Here is a 25353-nt window from a genome sequence, read left to right on the forward strand (position 1 = left end):
GCGAGTTTAAATGTTTTAATGGTACCAAACCTTCATCACAACATAGAAAGACACACTATAAAGTATCAATTGGAATGGCTTATCTCAATCAAAAGACGTAGTAACACAAATGAAAATACATTGAACGAATAAACTTGATCTATGAGGTAATGCAAATACAAAGTTAATAAAAATTAGGGATGAAAAGATTGTTGTTTGTTCTTCCTTTCTCAACAATTTTTCAGGCAAATTTCTAACGAAACACACATACATTTGTGTCGGACTTTCTTTTTTTCCCCATATATTTGTAGTGAAGATCTTTTTTGGTTCAACATACTCCGACTTATTTCATATGTTTCGGTATTGAAGTTTTTCTTTCAACATTCCTTTCTGTTTCAAATTTCCTTCAATTTTGATTACATGTCAATGTTCCTCTAATCCATGCAAACTTCTAATGTGTTTGTGTCATATAGAAAAAAATCATCATCCCTAGACTTCTTCAGTCCCTGCAGTAAAACCATTGCTTACTTATACATAATTAGTGGATGTTTTTTTTGTGCAAGATGCATTAACTCTCAACCATATTCGATCGAAATTTGGACATTTAATTTAACTCCTCGTGTAGGAAAAGGACCATTCCAACAAATTCTTAAGGTACTTGAGTGGTCTGTTGCAAGGCAAACATTCTGTAGGTATCCAACATTACCTCATGTTTATTGGATTCTAACTTTCTTCTCTTTTAATCGCTTGCAGATTCTACCATTGGTATTGATTCTTGAGTTGTTTTCGGCCTTATTATACATGAAGTAATTTCAAATGAATACTAAGCAGGCCACTGATTGGTTTATAAAAAGGTCACTGAAGATAGTGATTTGAAATTTCCCCTGAAACAATATACAATTAATAGCAACTTACAAGATAGTTATTCTATTTTCATGATTTCATTGTTATATCAGATTAAAAAAAATATTATTTTCCATTTTTGTTTAAATTTCATTCTTTAATTGTTACCTGAATAATTATGTCCTATTAAAAAGAAGCCACTAGTGAAATAAGTACGTTGACAAAGATATCATTAGCTTGATTTGGAACAACTTTTTGGAATATTTGGTCTTCAATATTCTTCAAAAAGCAATTGGTTTGACCTTCCAACCTTTCTGGTTCGAGCACCACAGAAGAGTCTCGGTTAACGGAACACCCAAGGGCGTATTAGATAATAAACCTGGTATTCACATGCGTTTTGTTTTTTTACATAAAACAATATTTAAGTAACGTAAATGTATTCTATTTATTAAAATTGTGTATGTAAAATGTTATTTTATTGCTATTGCTTTATAGACAACCGAGTGTGATTTGTATATCACTACCGTCAAGATCCTTCATTGTACTTATGTGGTGATACTGACTTAAGGTTTGTAGGTTGTACTGTCGTGGAAGGCTTCTGGAACTTTATACTCTGGTGGTTGTCTTATACATCCAAAATCATGTATTTGTGCATCATGATATTGTATCAAAACTCTGAAATAAACAAGTATAAGTTTACACTTTTTCTATCTGCACACAATAAAATAAATATGACATCACGATCTTAAACTTTTAATCAAATGCTCTACTATGACTTTGCAATTGCTCTTCCATTCAAAGGTGTATAGCAGATATACTTTGTTCACAAACCAAAACGTAAAAAGACTAAATGTCAAAAAAAAAAAAAAAAAGAAAAAAACAAATTCTACCCCTCCCAATACAAACCCACACAAGTCAGTTATGATTAACTAAATAGAATATCGTATGTTAACACCAAGATATCACTGGGTTACTTTCTTATCGACAAATACACCACATCTGTTTTTCTTTACGCAAATTTATTTTGTTTTACAATATATTTTTTTATATTCAGCAAAACCAAAATATTCTTGCCTATATTGCTAAATAATGGACATCTTTTCAAGTGTCCTGTCTTAACTGATTTATATTGTAAGAGACTATGGAATATATAAAATTTCACTGGAATGAAATGATACTTGATATAAAAACTTTCAATTAATTTAAAGTATAAAATAGACAATGGAAATGGGGAATGTGTCAAAGAGACAACAATCAGACCAGAGAGCAGACCGTAGTGTATGTTAATTAACTTTGTCATTTTCCAGATGATATTATTCAGTATATTGTTAGCCTCTTCTAATTGTATGTGCACAAATGTACAAATGTATCTTAATTAATTTGTTATGCTATGATAATCATTGTGAAATTGTTAATTTTAGTATACTAGTATGCTCATTGAAGGTCTATGATTAGTTAATCAAATCTGGAATCTATTGTTCACGTATTTCACTGAGGTCGATGTTTAAAAGCTATAGCGATATCATCAAGCATATATACCTAGACAAAGGCAGTCTTAGTTCTTTACAGAAAAACTTCAGGAACTGACGAGAATATCCTGGATTGTTTTTCTCATTAAACCTGGCACAAGTCATCATATCTATAAATGCCATTGGATCACTACTACCGTTATGGCTCATTCTATCTCCTCTGGTGATACTAACGTAAATACACTGAAAATATTAATAGTTCAGAGCTAATGTTAGTTCTAAATTTCACATGGATATAATGTCCAAAGTGGGGTTTTTTGTGTCTTGTTTTTATAGTCTTGTTTCAGTGGTTGATTTCTCGTTTTATTCATGTTTAATTTCTAATCTAATATTAGTAGTAGCAGATTTACTTCACCTTTGAAATGAGAAATAGCAAAGGTAAACTATAAAACTAGTTTTCAACAAACAATGCTATATGCATTTGTTGTCTCTTTGACACATTCCCCATTTCCATTCTCAATTTTATCAATAAATTTAGACTTAATAATCCATCCAGGAATAACTTTACTATCCCATGCTCTATCGGAATTCAAATCGTAGTCCTCTGAGAGGCGTGTGCTTTTTTATCGTTCCGTTTAATGTCAAGATTACTGTCTCATTTAGGAATATTCAACATTATTTAATGTGTAGATTGATTGCTGTCTCGCTGAGGTGTATCTTAAAGTGTTGAATGTACAAATTTATTACTGTCTATTTGAGGTGAACACCACATTGTTAAATATGTCGATGAATTACCGTCTACTTAAGGTGCATTACACTGTGTTGAATATTTAAATGGATAACCGTCTTATTGAGGTGAATCCCACATTTGCTTTGATTTTAGAATTGAATGCGTCTTGTTGTAAATTTATTGGGATGCAAAAACGTTGACCGTTGGGACAATATGCATGAAGCGTTAATTTTTGAAAATGTGCACACGGTCAACGCTTTCCTATACAATTACCAAAGAAGAACTCAAAACTTTCAATTGCTTACTTTTCGCTAGAATCACGAAAACATGATTTCTATCAAGTTTTTCTTTTATTCAAATGTTCACTTTATGGTGGAATTAAGCTCGTATCATCAAGAAAATTTACATATCATTTTGAAATAAAGGTTAATTTCAGAGAGACCCAAGATTGCTGTTAGCCAATCCAATTAACGAATTATAATTCAAACATTTAATGTCATTACTTTCATGTATTGAACATGTTTGCGATAAACAATATAAATGATCTGTACTGAATTTTTATTATTCTGAACTACTAATGTAAAAGCGTATGCATATGCCTGTTCTTAATATCGAACTTCCTAAGTGGTCGTCTATTACTGTGGATTCATTATTATTCGTTGGATACCAATTTTTGTGGATTTCGTGGGAATAGGTTTACCACGAAATTAAATGTTCTATGAATGGCAGATTTTTCATACGCTTGTTTGCAGACCTAGGCTGAACCACGAAATTAAATATCAACGAACATACAAGTTTCCCTTTATACCCATGAAAATAAATGAATCCACAGTATCCGAATTCAATGGTTGCTTTGATTGCATCAGAATCGACATATTGTATAGAAAGTAACGTGGATGAATTCATCTCAAGATGTCTCTGACATTGTTTTACTGTTTTAATGATATTGTCCTATCAAACAAATATACATACTATACAAAAGCTTAAATTATTGTTCGGTTTGTGCCAAGGCTCCGTGTTGAAGGCCGCACATTGACCTATAATGGTTTACTTTTATAAATTGTTATTTTGATGGAGAGTTGTCTCATTGGCACTCACACCACATCTTTCTATATCTATAAATATTACCTCTGTTGAATAGTTGACAACCTCGGATACCATCTCCGCCACTTTATGTTCAAACCCAGCAGGAATATCCTCATCTTTTAAGTTTGTGTGGATGATTATTTTTGGCATGATGATAACTTTTCACTGTAAATTTGCAAGTGACCATATAATCATTGCCAGCATGTCAAGATATATATATTCCTTGACAGATTAATGATGAGGTGTTTATTACTTACTACAGATATACATACAAGCCGACATTATTTGACTAAATTCAGACAAAAAGTTTCGAGTTTGACAATTTCATTTCTTGAATTTCTAAACTTCAGAATAAACATAAACCATTTAGTAGTTAACTTACCTTTACAATGTAATACAGATGACCGAATGACTTTGATAAGATAACATCATGGTCATCATTATCACGGGTTCTAAGGTCGTCATATCGAGGAGATTTTAGTACAGTGATTTTGTCATAGTTTGGATAAGTTTGACATGGTTAATTTATGTTACGTTTCTAAACTATTGCCTCTGTTCTATTCACACAAGCAGATGAAGAGCAAATAAGATGTTTGAATCTGTATTGGATGTCAAACGATCTACATTAGAATTGTTGTTTCACGAAATTAATGCAGAATAAGCAAGATATCGGAATTGCTATGGTTTTGTTAAGCGATTAACATGGTTCAGTTAAGAGTCTAGAAATTCGTCATGGTTTTGGTCAAGTTTGTCATGGTTTAGATCGAAATAAATACATATGTGTTTCACTTTAATACTGAAAATTTGTTTGATAGCGCCTGTTATTGAACGAAGTTACACTATATATTAACTGCCTAAGAAGAAAAAAAGCCAAATTTATTGGGTGTAATTGTCAAAGCGTAAATTAAACATGTAAGTTTTCTACAATATAATTTTAAAAGTCACTGCTCTTTCAAACTAGCTCTCGATATAATTATACAAATCAATACATAGCGCTGCTTCTGTTTCACATAGAATCTTTTCTCTGTATGTCCATGCTTGATTCTGCCAAGTATATTGTGAGCGGCATCACTAGTCAAATAGCTAAAGACTTCTACTTTAAAGTTGCAAATTCTTGTTTTTACATTTTTCCTAGAAATTTGTACATTTGTTTGTTTTTCTTTATTTCAAATTTTGAACCAGTTTATGATGAAAAAAGGAGATGTGGGGTTATAGGTCCATGATACAGTAACCCTGCTACAAAACTAACCAAAAGATATTGAGAGGACATCATAAGTCTTCAACCATTTATGAAACAGAATCGTTACGCGTGACATGGACACCAGTTTTAAAACATAATGGTTTTAAAACTATATGTGAATTTACAATAAAAAAATACTTTCAAAGATCGAATTTAAAATATGAAAGATCACAATTTCGATTTGGATTTCAGCCGACATAACGTCAAAGTTTATCAATTATTATTACGAATCAATAAAAATCTTTGTAATCAGTGTATGTAATGTGCGAACTTTGTTGTTTTTGTGATGCGATTCATGTTAACTGTTGAATAATAATTTCATTTTCACTGAAGAGCGATTCATTACTGTTGTATATGCGATGCATTTTCACAGAAGAATTTTAATTAATTTTCATCATATAAAGTCGTAATTTAGCCGACTCTCTAACATAATTTATAAAGTCAGAAGGATTGATTATATATGAATACTTTGTGAGTGTGAAAGTCTGAGGTAATATATCAATGCCGTAAAAGTGGTATGTATTGCTCATTGTTGAAACCCGTATTTTTGCACAATTTCTGTGTCATTTAGGTCTCTTGTAGAAAGTTGTCTTATTGGCAATCATACCACATCTTCTTTTTTATATTGTCAATATTCTCTGATAATTTGTTCAGACCCAGATCTATATGTAAGATTAAATATATCCTTTCCTATGACACGCGGTCGCCATCATTTTATACATAAAATTTGGACAGCTAAAGTAGCTACCATTTGATTTTCTGATAGGGGACGGATGGGGCTTTGGATTTTGTTTACATTGAGACAAAGTAAAATGTATTTTTTGTCCATGCAAAATAACCTGAAATTTTTTCCAGGCAAAGTAACTTGTTATTTTTACCAGGGCCAATCAAAAACAATTTTTTTCACGTAGTGATCAAAACCTACTAGGAGGGTTTGGGTAAGTTGGTTATACCCGTGCATATTTAAGTGATCATCTACGACCAGTTTGCTTTTTAAATATCATCAGTATAAAAGTAATTTTTAAGACTATTTACAGTTGTTGCATTTCGAATTATCATATAAAATAATAATGAAAAATCATCGCACCTGCAAAAATTCCACATCAGAAATGATTGCACTTTCAGTGATAATTCATCGCAATTATAGTTAAAATGTATAGCATCCAGTCAACGATATCATGGATTCAGCTGCTTTAATTACACTTTTGGGGACTTTAATCTTGTGATTATACATTAGAAAGTTATATTCTTATTTAATTGTGTTAAAACATTCATTTAAATCAATTATTTCGTACTTTCAAAAAGTAAACAAACGCATTTTTTCCCGTCATATCCGAAAATATCCGAATGTTTACATTTTTGCATTGATTGTCATCAAACACACTTAATTAACACGGTCATGTCAAATGCATCCAAACTATGACAAAATCACTGTACTAAACGATCCTCCATATGACGACCTTACTACCCGTGATTATACGTCGTTCAGGTTAAAAATGCAGTTTTAAGATATATGGGCACATAGGCCACCGTAGTAATTTTGAGTAGTATGGTCTCTTATTAAGAAAGCAATAAACGTGGTTGTTAAAAGTGATATATGCTTTTTTGTGCTTCTTTGTTAAATATTTGTTTGTTTTTGTTCTGATGAAGATTGTGACGCGTTGTTGACTGCTGTACCCCTATTTTGACATTTTTGCCTATTATGTCTGTTTTTTTTTTCACGCATCGTTTTCAAATTAATGGGATTCGATGCGACTGTCATACAAGTGATAGGTTTAAAGCTATAAACCCAGGTTTAATCCACCATTGTTTACACAAGTCAGGAATATGACAATTAATGTCCATTCGTTTCATGTGTTTGTGCTTTAGATTTTGCCATTTGACATGGGACTTTCGGTTTTGAATTTTCCTCAAAGTTTACTATTATTTGTGATTTTAACTTTATCCTTTGCTGTGAACTTAATTTGTACTTTTTCTTTTATATCAAATCGCGTTGACATTTTTGAGAATTCGTGTTCTTTAAATTGATTAATGTGCTTTCCTTCGAGTCATTCACAATAAGCATATTTGTCGTAATAATTTCACTTAGAGTTCTTTTAATATATAAATATTCAAGGACAAGTTCACATGGAAAAAGTCCTTAAACTTCATCTTCCGCTATATTTATAACATGAAGATAGCCTATAACATGATAACTGTGCTAGCAACTTGATATAGCTAAGTGCTTTATCCTTGGACTTGAACCTATAAAAAGCTATGTTGGTAATAATTTTTGGATATATCTAAAATAATAAATAATTAATATAGCAACATCATCCGTTTTTTTTTCTAAAAATTAATAGACAACGTGAAGGGACTTTTATTTATATGTTAAAAAGTAAGAATGTAACCTCTGACCGCGTAAATGCTTGACTTGGTTAATATCAATCTACAAAACATTGTCTTTAAAATCTAAGGTATGTTTAGGACATACACATTGCTCCCTGTATTATGATCGATAACATGTTGAGGAATAATTTCCGACAATTTGAAAATCCAAAGCTACTTAGAATTATTAAAAGAGCTATAAACTAAAAGGACCAAAAAGTATAGCCAAAGCTGGGCAAGGAATCAGAGCTTTGTATGAATGGGACATATTCCTAAATTTTAAATACTTTTCAAAATGTAACAGCAAATTCTAATAATACAAAATCCTAAGATTTTTTTTCCAATTTTTTGTTGTAAAGATATTTTTTGTTAAAGTTTGATTAGTACTTCAACTTATTTCATTATGTTTTCGGAAAGAAATCTGTGTATAACTGAGAAATTATTACACCAGGGTTTTTGATATCACAAACTAGCCAAATCATTTACTAAATTTTATCATAAAAGAGCGCATGCAAACAGGGAAAGTCGAACATTTTAAACCTCCGAAAAAAACTTCCGATTTTTCAGACACCAAAAACACCTGAATAAATTACAAAAAAATCACTAGAGAATGTCAAGCCCAATGGAAACAACAATGTCATATTAGCAGTAGACTTCAATTGTCCCGACTTCATATGGGACACAGCTCTAGAACCAGACAGAGAGGAACTAGTTAACATAGCGAAAACACACAACCTTACACAAATACACACAGTATCAACTCGTAAAGGTAATCTTCTAAACCTTGTGTTTGTAAACAAACCTAACAGTAGTTTAATCTTCAATCAACGAATCAGTTATATCAGACCCTGGTATGATCATCATCGACCTGGAAACAAAGGTCCAACAAAACCGTTAGCCAAGAAAATGCTACAAATATAAGAAAGCAAAACGGGATCACATCAAAACAGACCTGAAACATAGAAGAGGTCATTGGCACTATTACTTCATTTTGTATATCTGCATAAACCTTACAATAATTCCATAACCAAATAAAGTGTTGGAATCTGTTTCTCTAGTAAATTTATTATTAAATAATATACATGCAAACTCTTTTCAAGTGATCTGCAAACATGTGTTCTTTTATGGGAAGTCATCAGGCATAGTCTCCTTTTCCGTGACACCACAATAGAAAATTCAGAGAAAAGCAAATGAACTTGACGTCATTATCGAATTTTGACCAATGAATAAAGGCAACAGTAGTATACCGCAGATCAAAACGATCGAGAGAAGACAAATCCAAATTAAAACTAAAACCATGGACAAAATAGAAATTATAAAAGGAAAATAATTTAATAACAGAAAACAAACAACCATGCAACATTCATAGAAACGAACTATTAGATAATATCTGCCATATAATATTCCTGACTTGGTTATTGAACCATGCATTGCTTAAATAACAAAATAAAAACATATTCGGTAAAGAGGAAATCGGGTAAGAATTACTCTAAATATCAGCACCAACCTTTTTAATTCTACAAATACTGTAAACCAACTAAATTTCGCGTGCTAATTATTTTCGCGTAATTCGCGAGTAGAAAAATAACGCAAATATAAATCGTCGCGAATAAATAAAACTTTTATCTTTGCTTATTATAATACATCCAATAAATTGACAATCTCAAAATTAAATAGCCGCGAAGTGGTCTAGAAAGGGTAATACGCGAAATAAAGTATCCGCGAAAATAAGTTGTAGGAAGCATATTTTTATTCTTCCCTCGTCAGTATTCAAACTCATATGCTATTGGGATATCGAGGCAACACCGTCTGCATCATTCAAGACCACTCGGCAAACTAGACTGACCTTATAATTCAGCTTTCGGTGACCTCTTTCATCATTTCTTCGTTTTTAGAATCTAGAGTTGTTACACAGTACATGATACAATATGCATGTTATATACATGATAACTCTTATTCACTTCAGTTTATGCTGTTTCACACATTGGCGTACAGACCAACGTAAATCTTCGTCAGCAAAAAAACAGACATACGCTAACATACGTTACTTGAACACCCGATAAACGCTCATGTACGCTTCTCGTACGTCCTAAATATGCTTAAAGCTCGTTTAGCACACGATACAGATATGATTGACAAGTTAAATTGGTCCAAAATTACTAACCCATTAGCAGAATAGATGGTATTTGACCACACCCGCGTACGTCGGTGATATACGCTGATGTGTGACTCCGGTATTAGGTGGTTAAGAGGTCTAGAGCGCTTGACACAATACAGGCCATGTTGCCTCGATATACCATTGTTGTGCTAACATTTAGAGTAATTATGAATGTAATATGTGTATTAGCCGTGCATCAGCTTCACATGTGATCCAAAAGATGAATATGTCAAAGAGCTGAGACTTGTTTAGACGTACTTATAGAATATATAATTAATTCGTCTAAACACCAACCTAACAATGTTAGATCTGTTAAATTTTTTTTTCTAATTGCCTCGCCGGGATCCGAACTCATGCTACTGAGATATCGTGGCACCAAATCGCTTTGTACAATGCCCAACACGCTAGACCACTTTACCACATATGCTCTACTTTATATATTATATACCGGGATACATATATTCAAGGACAACATAACATGAATAATCAAGTCTATTTAACTTACACAGCCTTCATTACATAAAGATACCATATTATTAATTACATTTATCTGACCTAGTCACTTTAGACAACAAAGTAATTTATCCTTGGACTTGAACCGATACAAAAAATAAGACATATGAAACGATTACATCTGATTAACATAGAAGTTATAAATAAATATTCTATCTTTTTTAAAATAAGTGTCATTAATGATTTGTTGCATTTATTTTTTTATAAATAAATTTGGTGTATTTACTGTCTTCTGATTGGTTAAAAGTATTAGTTTTATTTTCAATGTTATCAATTTTTATGCGACACGCCCACTCTGACGTTGTGTATTCATACGCCAACATGTGTGTACGTTGTTTTGGTTAATATAAATAATATAAAAAGTTCTTTGAGCCTTATTTTTGATAGAAATTTATTTATAATGAATGGCAATAATTTATTTTGAATTTATTGACGCATAAAATTAATTTTTGACTCTTCACATTTTACATAATCCGCTTCGCGGATTATTCAATGTGAAGAGTCAAAAATTAATTTTATGGTTCAATAAATTCAAAATAAATAATAGCCATTCATTAAGTCATTTAAAAGTAAAATTACAAAGATACTAAACTCCGAGGAAAATTCAACACGAAAAGTCCTTACTCAAATAGGCAAAATCAAAAGCTCAACCACATCAAACGACTGGATACCTTATCACTGCTTTTGTACGGCAATAAGAATCGCTGAACATTTTTGTTTTCCTATAAATTGCCAAAATCTTAATTTTTTGTTGATAAATGATAACACTTCAATATACATTTGAAAAAAATATAAAATTACAACAATAATACAGCACATCAACTTATTCTTAAAAACAATTAATAAACAACTTCGTATAACATTTTATTCATATTGTTCAAAAGTAACACTTTCACCTCAGACCTACTTAAAAGCGTGATTTGTTATTATCGATCTACAAATAATTGTAATCACAACTAATATATATAGGAAGATGTGTTATGAGTGCCAATGAGACAACTCTCCATCCAAATCCAAATCACAATTTATCAAAGTAAACTAGTATAGGTTAAGCTACGGCCTTCAACAAGGAGACTTGGCTCACACCGAACAGTAAGCTATAAAGGGCCACAAAAAAATTAATAGTGTAAAACCATTCAATCGGGAAAACCAACGGTCTAATCTATATAAAAAACGAGAAACGAGGAACATCAGATTCCTAACTTAGGACAGGTGCAAACAACTAAAGCGAGTTTAAATGTTTTAATGGTACCAAACCTTCATCACAACATAGAAAGACACACTATAAAGTATCAATTGGAATGGCTTATCTCAATCAAAAGACGTAGTAACACAAATGAAAATACATTGAACGAATAAACTTGATCTATGAGATAATGCAAATACAAAGTTAATAAAAATTAGGGATGAATAATTGTTGTTTGTTCTTCCTTTCTCACCAATCTTTTCAGGCAAATTTCTGACGAAAAACACATACGTTTGTGTCGGACTTTCTTTTTTTCCCCATATATTTGTAGTGAAGATCTTTTTTGGTCCAACATACTTATTCCGACTTATTTCATATGTTTCGGTATTGAAGTTTTTCTGTTACAAATTTCCTTCAATTTTAATTACATGTCAGTGTTCCTCTAATCCATGCAAACTCCTAATGTTTTTGTGTCATATAGAAAAATCATCATCCCTAGACTTCTTCAGTCCCTGCAGTAAAACCATTGCTTACTTATTCTTAATTAGTGGATGTTTTTCTGTGCAAGATGCAATAACTCTCAACCATGTTCGATCGAAATTTGGACATTTAATTTACCTCCTCGTGTAGGAAAAGGACCATTCCAACAAATTCTGAAGGTACTTGAGTGGTTTGTTGCAAGGCAAACATTCTGTAGGTATCCAACATTACCTCATGTTTATTGGATTCTAACGTTTTTCTCTTTTAATCGCTTGCAGATTCTACCATTTGTATTGATTCTTGAGTTGTTCTCGGCCTTAATATGCATGAAGTAATTTCAAATGAATACTAAGCAAGCCACTGATTGGTTTATAAAAAGGTCACTGAAGAAAGTGATTTGAAATTTCCCCTTAAACAATTTACAATAGCAACTTACAAGATAGTTATTCTATTTTCCTGATTTCATTGTTATATCAGATTAAGAAAATATTCTTTTCCATTTTTGTTTAAATTTCATTCTTTAATTGTTACCTGAATAAATATGTCCCATTAAAAAGAAGCCACTAGTGAAATAAGTACGTTGACAAAGATATCATTAGCTTGATTTGGCACAACTTTTTGGAATATTTGGTCTTTAATATTCTTTAAAAAAGCAATTGGTTTGACATTCTAACCTTTCTGGTTCAAGAACCACAGAAGAGTCTCGGTTAACGGAACACCTAAGGGAGTATAAGATAATAAGTCTGGTATTCACATTCGTTTTTACATAAAATAATATTTAAGTAAAGCTTAGGTTTTCTATTTATTAAAATTGTGTATGTGAAATGTTATTTTATTGTTAATGCTTTATAGACAACCGAGTGTGATTTGTATATCACTACCGTCAAGTTCCGTCATTGTACTTATGTGGTGATACTGACTTAAGGTTTGTAGGTTGTACTGTCGTGGAAAGCTTCCGGAACTTTATTCTCGTATATATCCATAATCATGTATTTGTGTTTCATGATACTGTATCAAAACTCTGAAATAAACAAGTATAAGTTTACCATGTTTACACTTTTTCTATCTGCAAACAACACAATAAGTATGACATCGCAATCGATTACTTTTACACATATGCTCTATAATTATGATTTGGCATTTACCATTTCCTTCAAAAATTTTGATATGTGTAAAGCAGATATACTAGTGCTTTGCTCACAGACAAACCAAAAATTAAAAAAAAGATGAATAATAAATAGTGAAAAATTTAGCCTCCTTCCCAATACAAACCCACACAAGTCCGTTATGATTTACTAAATAGAATACTGTATGTTAACACCAAGATATCACTGGGTTGCTTTCTAATCGACAAATACACCACATTTTGTTTTCTTCACGCAAATTTATTTTGTTTTACAATGTTCTTTTTATAATCAGCAAATACCGTTATTTCTTGCCTATATTGCTAAATAATAGCCATCTTTTTCAAGTGTCCTTTCTAAACTGATTTATATGGCAAGAGACTATAGAAGATATAAAATTTCACTGTAATAAATTTGATAGCTTAGAAAACTTTCAATTAATTAAAAGTATAAAATTGAGAATGGAAATGGGGAATGTGTGAAAGGGGCAACAACCAGACCATAGAGCAGACCATAGTGTATGTTAATTAACTTTTTAATTTACAGATGATATTATTCAGTATATTATTGGCCTCGTTCAGTTGTATGTGCACAAATGTATCTTAATTAATTTGTTATGCTATGATAATCATTGTGAAATGGTTAATTTTAGTATACTAGTATGCTCATTGAAGGTTATGATTGGTTAATCAAATCTGGAATCTATTGTTCACGTATTTCACTGAGGTCGATGTTTTATAAGCTATAGCGTTACCATCAAGCATAAATACCTAGACAAAGGCAGTCTTAGTTCTTTACAGAAAAACTTCAGGAACTGACGAGAATATCCTGGATTGTTTTTCTCATTGAACCTGTCACAAGTCATCATATCTATAAATGCCATGGGATCACTACTACCATTGTGGCTCATTCTATCTCCTCTGGTGATACTGACGTAAATATTCTGAAAATATTAATAGCTCCGAGCTAATTTTCGTTCTAAATTTCACATTGATATAAGGTCCAAAGTAGGGTTATTGTCTTGTTTTTATGGTCCTTTGTAGAGGGTTGATTTCTCGTTTTATTCATGTTTAATTTCTAATCTAATATTGGTCGTAGCAGATTTACTTGACCTTTGAAATGAGAAATATTAAAGGTAAACAATAGAACTAGTTTCCACCAAATAATGCTATATACATCAAAAAGTTTAGACTTAATAATCCTTCCAGGAATAACTTTACTATCCAAAGCTCTGTCGGAATTCAAATCGTAGTCCTCTGATAGGCGTGTGCTTTTATCGTTCTGTTTAATGTCAGGATTGCTGTCACATTTAGGAAAATTTAACATTATTTAATGTGTAGATGGATTGCTGCCTCGCTGAGGTGTATCTTAAAATGTTGAATGTACAAATGTATTACCGTCTATTTGTGGTGAATAACACATTGTTGAATATGCCGATGGATAACCGTCTAATTGAGGTGAATCCCACATCTGTTTGATTTTAGAATTGAATGCGTCTTTTTGTAAATTTATTGGGATGCAAAGACGTTGACCGAAGTACAATCTACATGAAGCGTAAAGTTCTAAAAATGTGCACACGGTCAACGCTTTCCTATAAAATTACCAAAGAAGAACTCAAAACTTTTAATTGCTTATATTTTGCTAGACTCACGAAAACGTGATTTCTATCAAGTTTTTCTTTTATTTACATGTGCACATTATGGTGGAATTAAGCTCGTATCATCAAGAAAAGTTACATATCATTATGAAATGAAGGTTAATTTCAGAGTGACGCAAGATTGCTGTTAGCCAATCAAATTAACGAATTATAATTCAAACATGTATTCTCATTATTTTCATGTATTGAACATGTTTGCGATATAGAATAAAAATGGTCTGTACTGAATTTTTATTATTCTGAACTACTAAAATAAAAGCATACTCATATGCCTGTTCTTAATATCGAACTTTCTAAGTGGTCGTCTATTACTGTGGATTCATTATTATTCGTTAGATACCATTTTTTGTGGATTTCGTGGGAACAGGTAAACCACGAAATTACATGTTCTATGAATGGCAGATTTTTTATACGCTTGTTTGCAGATCTTGGCTGAACCACGAAATTGAATACCAACGAACATACAAGTTTCCCTTTATCCACAAAAGTTTATACCCATGAAAACAAATGAATCCTTACTGTCAATGTGTGCTTTGATGGTAGCAGAATCGACATATTGTATAGAAAGTAGCGTGGATGAATGCATCTAAAGATGTCTTTTATATTGTTTTACTGTTGTCTCGATCTTGTCCTATCAACCAAATATACATAAATATTACCTCTGTTGAATAGTTCACAACCTCGGATACCTTCACCGCCACTGTATGTTCAAACCCAGCAGGAATATCCTCATCTTTTAAGTTTGTGTGGATGATTATTTTTGGCATGATAATAACTTTTCACTGTAAGAATAAACAGGTTTCATAAAATATGGCAGTGAAAATCTAACCATTGCCAGTATGTCAAGATATATATATTCTTTTGACAGAAGAATGGGGTGTTTATTACTTATTACTTTCCTGTTACAAAACTTTGAATATTTCGAAAAACTAAGGATTTTCGTATCCCAGGAATAGATTACCTTAGCCGTATTTGGTACAACTTTTTGGCATTTAGGGTCCTCAATGCTCTTCAATTTTGTACTTGTTTGGCGGTATAACTATTTGGATCTAAGCGTCACTGATGAGTCTTATGTAGACGAAACGCGCGTCTGTCGTATTAAATTATAATCCTGGTACCTTTGATACTTATTACCACATATTTACATACAAGCCGACATTGTTTGACTAAATTTAAACCAAAAGCTTACAGTTTGACAATTTCTCTTCTAGACTTCAGAATAAGCATAAACCATTTACACGTACAGTGTTAACTTACCTTTACAATGTAAGACAGATGACCGAATGACTTTGATAAGATACAAACCGCTATCTTTATAACATGATAACTATAATGCATTCATCTGTGCTAGCCACTTGATATAACTAAGTGTTTTATCATTGGACTTGAACCTATTAAAAGCAATGATGGAAATAATTTTTAGATATATCTAAAAAAAAAAAAATAATACAGCAACATCATCAGATTTTTCTAAGAATTAATAGACAACGTGATGAGGGAATTTTATTTATATGATAAAAGTACGAATGTAACCTATGACCGCGTAAAACGCGTGATTTGGTTAATATCAATCTACAAAACATTGTCTTTAAAATATAAGGTATGTTAAGTACATACACATTGCTCTCTGTATTTCCTATCTCGATAATATGTTGAGGAATAATTTCCGACAATTTGAAAATCCAAAGCTACTTTAAATTATTAAGAGCTATAAACCAAAAAAGATCAAAAAGTATAGCCGTTCTGGGCAAGGAATCAGAGCTTTGCATGAGGGTGATATATTCCTAAATTTTTAAATAATTTTCAAGAGCAAATTCAAATACTAGTAATACAAAATCCCAAGATTTTTTCCATTCTTTTGTTGTAAAGATCTTTTTGGTTAAAGTTTCATTAGTACTTCAACTTATTTCATTATGTTTTCGGAAAGAAATCTCTGTATAACTGAGAAATTATTACGATATTTTTTATCGGTTTACGATATCACAAACTAGCCAAATTTACTAAATTTTATCATGGACGAAAAGAGCGCATGCAAACAGGGAAAGTCGAACATTTTAAACCTCCGAAAAAAACTTTCGATTTTTCAGAGACCAAAAACACCTGAATAAATTACAAATAAATCACTAGAGAATGTCAGGCCCAATGGAAACAACAATGTCATGCTAGCAGGAGACTTCAATTGTCCCGACTTCATATGGGACACAGCTCTTGGACCAGACAGAGAGGAACTAGTTGACATAGCGAAAACACACAATCTTACACAAATACACACAGTATCAACTCGTAAAAGTAATCTTCTAAACCTGGTATTTGTAACAAACCTAACAGTTGTTTAATCTTCAATCAATGAACCAGTTATATCAGTTATATTAGACCCTGGTATGATCATCATCGACCTGGAAACAAAGGTCCAACAAAACCGCTAGCCAAGAAAATGCTACAAATATAAGAAAGCAAAACGGGATCACGTCAAAACAGACCTGAAACACACATAGAAGAGGTCAAAGAAAAACATCAACAAGGAGCAGATGTACAACAGCTTTGGGACACTTTAAAAAATCAGCTTCAAAACAGAATGAACACAAACATCCCTCGTAAAAGAATAAGATTGAGAAACGACATCCCATGGATAAAACATAAAGAGAGAAAAATGCTGAAAAATAACCGAGAGGCTATAAAAACATCTCAGGAAAGCAGAATACGAATACGTCATTCAAAAAATCTTCGAAGGCCTGAACATCAACGATTAAAACCCGTTTTGGAAGTATATCAAATCAAAACGTCAAGACTCTGGAGGAATAGCACTGTTATAAAAGGGTTCAAACCTTATCAGCGACAATGAAGAAGGTAGCTGAACTCCTAGAACAATTCTAGTCAGTCTTTACGACAACATCAGACAACAACCTAACAACAACAAAAATAAGAGCCAAAATAACATAACACCAATAACAATAGACCGAGAAAGACTGGAAAAACTCTTAAAAACAACCAATTCAAACAAGTCATCTGGACCAGACAACATCCCAAACTGCATACTAAAAGAATGCTGAACAACCAGTACTAATCCTGCAAATTATAATGCAATGCTCGCTCGACACATGAGAACTACCAAAAAAATGGAGATATGAAAACATATCCAGCATCTTTAAAAAAGAGACAATCACCTGATAGAGAACTACAGACCTGAATCTTAAACATCCGTCACCAGCAAAATTTTGAACATATCATATGAAGGCACATCCTCAAACTTCTGGAGAAAAACACTATCCTAACTAACCTGCATCATGGATTTAGATCAGGATATTCATGATCTCACTACTAACATCAATTACTTCTTACAAGAGCATGAAAAGGGACATCAGATAGACGGGGCATTACTAAATTTCTCCAAAGCCTTTGATACAGTACCGCACAACAAGCTACTACACAAACTAGACGTATACGGAATCAAATAAAACACACACAAATGATTATCCAACTTCCGGACCGCCAGATCAATGCGTACTGAAGTGGAAGGAGAAATATCGGGAGAAACAACAGTTTACTCTGGGGAACCTCATGACAACGTCTTGAGTCCAATCTTGTTTATTTATCAAATAAATGACCTGCTAGACAGCGTAACATCTTCAGTTAGACTCTGTGCAGAAGATTGCTTTTTATACAGGACAATTAAGAACGACAAAGACCATCAAAAGCTGCAATCAAATTTGGAACAACTTGAAATTTGGGCTGACAAATGGTGGATGCAATTCAAATGGTATGTCTTTTCCATAAAAAAAATAAAAAGATTCTACACTCTGAATAAATACATCTTACAAGAGGTACAAGTCAGTCCATACCTAGGATTCCAAAATTCCACATTAACTACATAAGCAAGAAAGCCAACGCCACAGGACTCATAACAAACATGAGACGAAGCTAGAAATGGAGACGCTAAAGGAAAGAAAGACACAGCTTCTGTCTGATCCTGATAAACAAAGGGGTTAAGGGTAGGTGCCGGCTCTGACAGCCGACTTTTTCTTTATGACAGTGGCTATTTGACCGGCACCGGCAAAATAGCAAATTTGCTATTTAGCCAGCTCTGATTAATTTATATCTCACTGGAATTAAAATGTAAGAATAATAATCAAATATCAACAGAGATTAGATGTTATTCAGAGCATTACAAATTTTTGGAGTCATGGGAAGAAGTGTATTGAACTTGAAGTTCTAGATCTGATTCTGTGGAAAGTACAAGTTCTAGTGCAGTAGTGGCAATGAACACGTACAAACAGACGTGCATGTTTATGAGGATATTGCAAACATCAATGATGATATAAATGTAGCAGACAATAAAAAAAATGATATTGATAATGTTCATATATTCGAAAATTCATGAAAACTAGTTTCGCAAGAAGAAGAAAGAGATACAGCTCAACAAGAAGAACACCTACTGGATTCCAATTGTTGTGGATCGCGTGTTTCGCATATATTACTTCCACCAATATCGAGAAACGTGGAAGGCCAAAAGGTTTGACCCAAACTGTCATCGGTCTTCCAGAAAAGTGTACGCGAAAAAGCAATTGTGTACCAAAGTTCCAAAGAAATCGGATTCCTTATATTATGCCGGTCAAATGGCCACTGCCTTTTTTTATCACTCCAGTAAGACAAGAAGAACAATCAAAGCCAAAACATTTGATATCTGTGAAACAAACATTTTAATTGAACGGCACGTAATAAACAACAAAAAAGTGCCAGACAGCAATGCAAATACTCATTCTTTGTAGAAACAATCGTCAAATGGAAGCAGTTGCCAGTTAAGGTAGTGCAGGATGATTCTGAAGAGACTTTTGAGACCGCTCTACAGGAACACTGCACATAACAACGGCGCTCTTCTCAATTGTGTAAAAAGGCCTATGTAGGATTCTACACGTACCAATACAGATACAGATCGGTGCAAGGATTTCATTAGTAAATATAAATCAACATGCAGACATCTTATACGTTCAGGTATTTTACATCCAAACTTTTATGGTAATATTCTTTACAAAGCACGAAAATATCGGCATTCACCCCATAAGCTAGCCAAACCTTTAAACAGACTTATTCACAAGGGATAGTTACGATACTGTTGTCGGGTCATTAAGAATTACATATTATTTTGGTATTAACATTGATTCACTCAGAGTTTTTTGCATCGCAAATTAACACGTTCATTCTAAAACCAGTAGTTTGCATGACACGGGTTATGTTCTTCTCATATTTTTTTATGATGGTATGACACTAAACCCCTAACGGGAGGGATTGTGATTGATTGTCATATGAAGAAGACATTATCTTCTTGCTTAAGTTTCTTTTGTTACGTATTCTGACCTCAGACTTCTTTTAAACTGAGTTTTACATTGGGCGTTTTTTAATAAAAACGTGATTTCTTGTCCCAGCCACTTTTAAAATAATGTGTTTGATCTTTACAAGTATTTTTTTGTGCAGTCAGTACATTGAATTAGATTTAACATTTTTTAGAGGGATTGATAAGATATTGATTCCTGAATGGTCCAAAACAACCAAAATGGCATGTCCCTAGACCGCCTGTTCAACATACACTCTAAAATATCGTAAACAAATGTAGAAATAAATGTTATTTTTACTTAATACAAGTTGGAGAACAAGCTAGGTGTTCCGACATTGATATCTGATTTTTAAATGAAATTGATGTTTAGTATAGTTGTTAAATCCTGACAATCCATTGTTGTTCAAATAATACTAGTAATTTGAATTTAGTCTCAATCAAACCAGGTTGTGTTAGATTTTGTCATGTTTTACAGACATAGGAAAAACTATTTTATAAAATACTCATAATGCTACCCTATATAATTATAAGAAAGTAAAATAAAATTTAATACCAGACATAATAACAACAAATAGCAAACACAGAGATGACATATGATGTTTACATATTATATAACTTGAACATAATTTATATTTTAATGTTGATCATGACACAAATATAGTGTTACACTATATTCTAACGAGACATTAGCCAGTCCGAAAATTTCGGTATTACCTCTGCAAAGTGTTGTTAAGAACTATACCGATCGCATGTTAAAATTATATTTTTTTCTAAAAGAAGCCTAATGAACTGCAGAATTCACGTGTGCTTCATAAACTACATTGTTATTACTTCATACGTAGACCAAAGACTTCAGCTACTTCATTTTCTAAGTTTTGTCCAGAAACCCACAAGGTTCCTTTCTTGTCAATACAAGTGCAAAAGAGAAACTCTATTCCAAATTCTTTTCTTAAATCACACACAGAAATCACTTCACCGTCGAGATTCAAAAAATGTATTGCATGATTGTAGTCAGATATCAAAATAATATCTGCAGAAGAAACAGATAGATCCCTGGGATCAAATTCAATCTCTTCAAAATATGGGTAATCGCAACCTATATAAGACCAAACAATGTAACCACCTGGATGTAATAATATTACCCTTCCTCCAAACTTTTGAAGATCAATTATTACCATGCAGTTTTTATAGGTAGTGATTCTGTGTGGCCGCGTAAACAATCTCTGATTGTTTCGATCATATTCATACCTATGATGTATGTTGCCATCGTCATCTACAACAACAATCTTTCTTGTAACATCTACAGTTGTAGAATTTTGTGGCCCGACTAGGCCAAGATATATTGAATTTTGATCGTTTGCCTGAACACACAAGGTTTCCAAAGGGGAAAAGGTTTTAAAGGAACTAACTTTTCCATAATTACTCACAAGTTTTAAATCATTTTCTTTACTTGAAATGAGAATATTCCCATTCTTAAAAGGTACCATGTCATACACAGAAAGGTTCACTTCATACTCAACCAACAAATCGTATTCGTGGAATTTGACTTTTTGTAGTTTATCTTTAACACCTCCTATGTACGCAGTATTATTGTCACAAATAATCACTTTTTCTACAATTTCAAAATTTGTTTGGTATGTATGTGCAAGTTGCAAATCAGGAACATTATAAATAGAACCAAATATCTTTTTAATGGTATCCTGTTCCGATAATGTTTTACGAATAAATTTCACATGCTGTAAATTTACCGAGATCGATTCTTCTATCTCTGGTAAACACTTTTCAGAAGCAATAGTTGCATTTAAAATATCTAAAGATCGATGGGACTGCAATGTTTTTTCGAGGTGATCTCTTTCACTGAAAAGTTTATCTTTGTCCTGAGTAGTTTTATCAAGTTTCTTTGAAATTGCATATTTGTTTTTCCACCACTGTTCCTAAAGATTCTTCAAAAGCCGCTCTGAATGCTTTGTAACTATTTCTTTAAGATATTCTTTTTGTTGGATTATGTTAGCCTTATTTTCTTTGAATTCTCTTTCTCCTGAGGACACAATTTCTTGAAGCATACTTTCTTCTTCTAAAAATGTCGGTATACCTAGTTCAACTTTATCATACAGTTCTCTAATTTCAGAATGTTTTTCTTTGTAAACTTCTTTAAGTTCTCTGTATTTATGATGCTAGTGTGCCTGTGTCAGACACCGCGAACAAACCGGTAAGTTACAGTGGCGACAATAAACACAACATATCTTATCATCGTGTACAGCACATGATATGGTCTGAAAATCTATTTTACGGTGTGAATTAGCCGCATTATCAGTTCCAATTTCTTTCAAGCTTATGATTTCGTGCACATCTATAGATTTTATCTTTGAATGAATTTTAGATGTACAAAGTCGACACAAAAACAAATTACAGTTAATACATTTCCACTGAATGTCAGAAGAAACTTCACAAAACTGACAAAATGCTGGTGTCTGGGCTAAGTGAACGGGCAGTGAAAACGCCATAGTATTAAGCAGCTAGCACTTTCAGATTTCGAATTTTGCCATATGTTATTGAAATTACATATATGGGTTAAAGAATACGTGTACTAACAAATGAATTCAAACGAGGGGTCGTTTCAAAAACACAAAACAAAACAAAAACAAAATTAACGATGTTTTCGCTTCATTCTAAACTTAGAAGAGCGGGTGAGCGATACACTAACCCAAATTGTGCATTTTATATTATATTTCACTCACCAGATGTTAAACATAATTTAGTGTAACTATTATTTTACCTGATTTATATTATCGAAATTTGTTTTGAAATTCCCAGTTTAATAAAATTTATCAATTTTTTATCACATGTTTTTTTGTAATAATATATATATATGTTTGATATCTGATCTATCAAGCGAACAAGTATTCAATATTTTTAGTTGACCTTTGTAGACAAAACTAAACCTTGGCAACAGATAGGACATCATTTAATTTGATGAAGTACTTTGTTAAAACAGCCTTAAAATATGTTTTTATTACCATACAAGTGTGGACACAGATCAGTGTGGATAGTATGTTTGGATGTTTGACAGTGTTTTGTATGACAAAAGAAGTTCTATGTTTTTCCCATATTATTAACTGTGTTGCACAATATATGACAACCAACCTGAGCCTTAGGAGAGTTGTTTATTTAATATTTAGTTTTTTTATGTTCAAAACCGGCATGGAAGATATACTAATTGCATTAATTGCCAAATGATTATGATAGAATATGTTCCACATCTTTGATTTGGGATACATTTTGAAGCTAGGAGAGGAACCATAACAGGTTCATTTTTTTTCTTAATATAAGTTCTTTAATAATTCAAAAGTATGTTTAGAGCCAACATATTATAATTAAAAGCTTTTAACATAGGATTTTTAATTTCAGAAGGTGTGTCCCTGACAAAATGTCCACTACGAAACGAAGTTTTTAAAATTTGCTAATAAACAGTTTATAAATGTAGTTTTGTTTGCAAGAGATATAAACATTAGGGTCTTACAAAAGAATTGATGCTTTTGTAACGGCAGTTTATTTGTTGGTAAGACAAACTGAGCACATCAAATGGACCAGAGTGATACCGTATTTTTTGTTAATGTCCACTACGAAACGGGTCAAATCTCCTTCAGTATCTGGTTTTAAAATTATGAAAAAAATATCAGTGTACAGCTTAATACATGCCTTGCTGAATACAATCAGTCGTGTTACTATTGATATATAGGGATTGTGGGAAAAAATAAAACATGTGAACATGTTCCCTACGAAACAGTCACCTACGAAACATGTACAAGTATGGGAGAAAAACGTTTCGTAGTGGACACTACCACTACCATGCAGTCTTTTTTTACTCGTTTTTCAATTATATTCGTGCAAAACAAATAACAAGGGTTAGTTTCGTGTAATTTTTAGTATGTTTTTATTAACATAGAATAGGGTTGATGTCAACTACGAAACAGTTTTGTCAACTACGAAACGCATCAAAATGTCTACTACGTAACATGAGTTGTACCTGTGAAGTACTGTTTAATCTTTATCGATAAACAATGGTTCTCCAATTCAGAAAAAGGAGATCTTTCTAGTATATTAAGTAAACAAACTGGAATGTCTACAGGAGACATTTAAAACTGAAATAAGATGTGTGTTTAGAAGCAGTTTCGTAGTGGACAAATGTCCCCTACGAAACAGTACACAAATTATGAAAATAATATAATTTTAGAGAGTATTTAAGATTGCACTTTTTGTTTACAAACAGGTCTATAATAGAGGTATTCAAAATAATTCTTGAAATAAAATTTTAGACAAGTTGATTTTCCATTTTTTTTTTAGGTCTGAAAGTCACGCTTTTATTGAAAAACGCCTATATATGTGAATTGCTGCGTTTTTCTTTATTCTATATTAGCTAGAGGTAGAGGGGAGGGTTGAGATCTCACAAAACATGTAAAACCACGCTACATTTTTGCGTCTGTCCCAAGTCGTTAGCCTCTGGCCTTTGTAAGTCTTGTATTTCTAATTTTAGTTCATTTACATGTTTTGGAGTTTAGTATGACGTCCATTTTCACTGAGCTAGTTCACATTTTTATTTAGGGGCCATCTGAGGCCCACTTCCAGGTGTGGTATTTTCTCACTGCTTTGAAGACCCATTCGTGGCTCTTTTGTCGGGTTGTTGTCTCTTTGACATATTCCTCGTTTCCATTATAAATTTGATTTAGGTACTGCTTGTATATTTTCTTTTGGGAGGATGACAATAGTGGTAAAAATAACATCTTAACATAAACAGTCGCACAAGAAAGTCATCTGTGAAAACATTACTGGCCCATATCACTCCATGGACCAATTCAGACACATAAAGAGATGTAAAATACTGCCACTGATAGGAAATAGCGACCACGACATAGTATAAGGGGACATATCAGCAAATATCAACAAACCGAAACCAACAGAGAAAAATATACCTATGGAAGAAAGCAGACTTAAAGAGTATAGGGAAACATCTTGACAACCAATTTGATACTTTCAAAAAGACAAATTTTGATGATATAAACAACATGTGGACATCAATAAAACAAATTATAAAGGAATCCATGGGGAAATACGTACCAACAAAAACATCACTTGCTAGACAGAGCCATCCTTAGATGAATACCCAACTAAGACATTTAAGGTAACAGAAAAAA

General features: G+C 32.4%; 2 protein-coding genes across 4 annotated transcripts; both read right to left on the reverse strand.

Moving 5' to 3' along the window:
• LOC143071896 (MIF-like protein mif-2) lies at positions 1-16171 on the reverse strand. Of its 3 annotated transcripts, XM_076246570.1 has the most exons (5): positions 4490-4547; positions 4150-4272; positions 2362-2534; positions 1386-1497; positions 1-863 (listed from the first exon to the last, which is right to left on the reverse strand). In XM_076246570.1, exons 2-4 carry the CDS (start codon positions 4255-4257, stop codon positions 1386-1388), a joined length of 393 nt encoding a protein of 130 aa, XP_076102685.1. In that variant the 5' UTR covers positions 4258-4272; positions 4490-4547; the 3' UTR covers positions 1-863. The 3 variants fall into 3 exon arrangements, with proteins under 3 accessions (XP_076102685.1, XP_076102684.1, XP_076102683.1); XM_076246569.1 differs by lacking the exons at positions 1-863; positions 4490-4547 and adding an exon at positions 16090-16171 and having other exon boundaries at positions 1249-1497; XM_076246568.1 differs by lacking the exon at positions 1-863 and having other exon boundaries at positions 1249-1497.
• Positions 12835-16097, reverse strand: LOC143071897 (MIF-like protein mif-2). The gene is made up of 4 exons (XM_076246571.1): positions 16077-16097; positions 15492-15614; positions 13946-14118; positions 12835-13072 (listed from the first exon to the last, which is right to left on the reverse strand). The coding sequence occupies exons 2-4, from the start codon at positions 15597-15599 to the stop codon at positions 13015-13017; spliced, it is 339 nt and encodes a 112-aa protein (XP_076102686.1). The 5' UTR covers positions 15600-15614; positions 16077-16097; the 3' UTR covers positions 12835-13014.
• Positions 16172-25353: the final 9182 nt, after the last annotated feature.

This window comes from Mytilus galloprovincialis, chromosome 4 (assembly GCF_965363235.1).
Source record: "Mytilus galloprovincialis chromosome 4, xbMytGall1.hap1.1, whole genome shotgun sequence".
Lineage (NCBI taxonomy): Eukaryota > Metazoa > Mollusca > Bivalvia > Mytilida > Mytilidae > Mytilus > Mytilus galloprovincialis.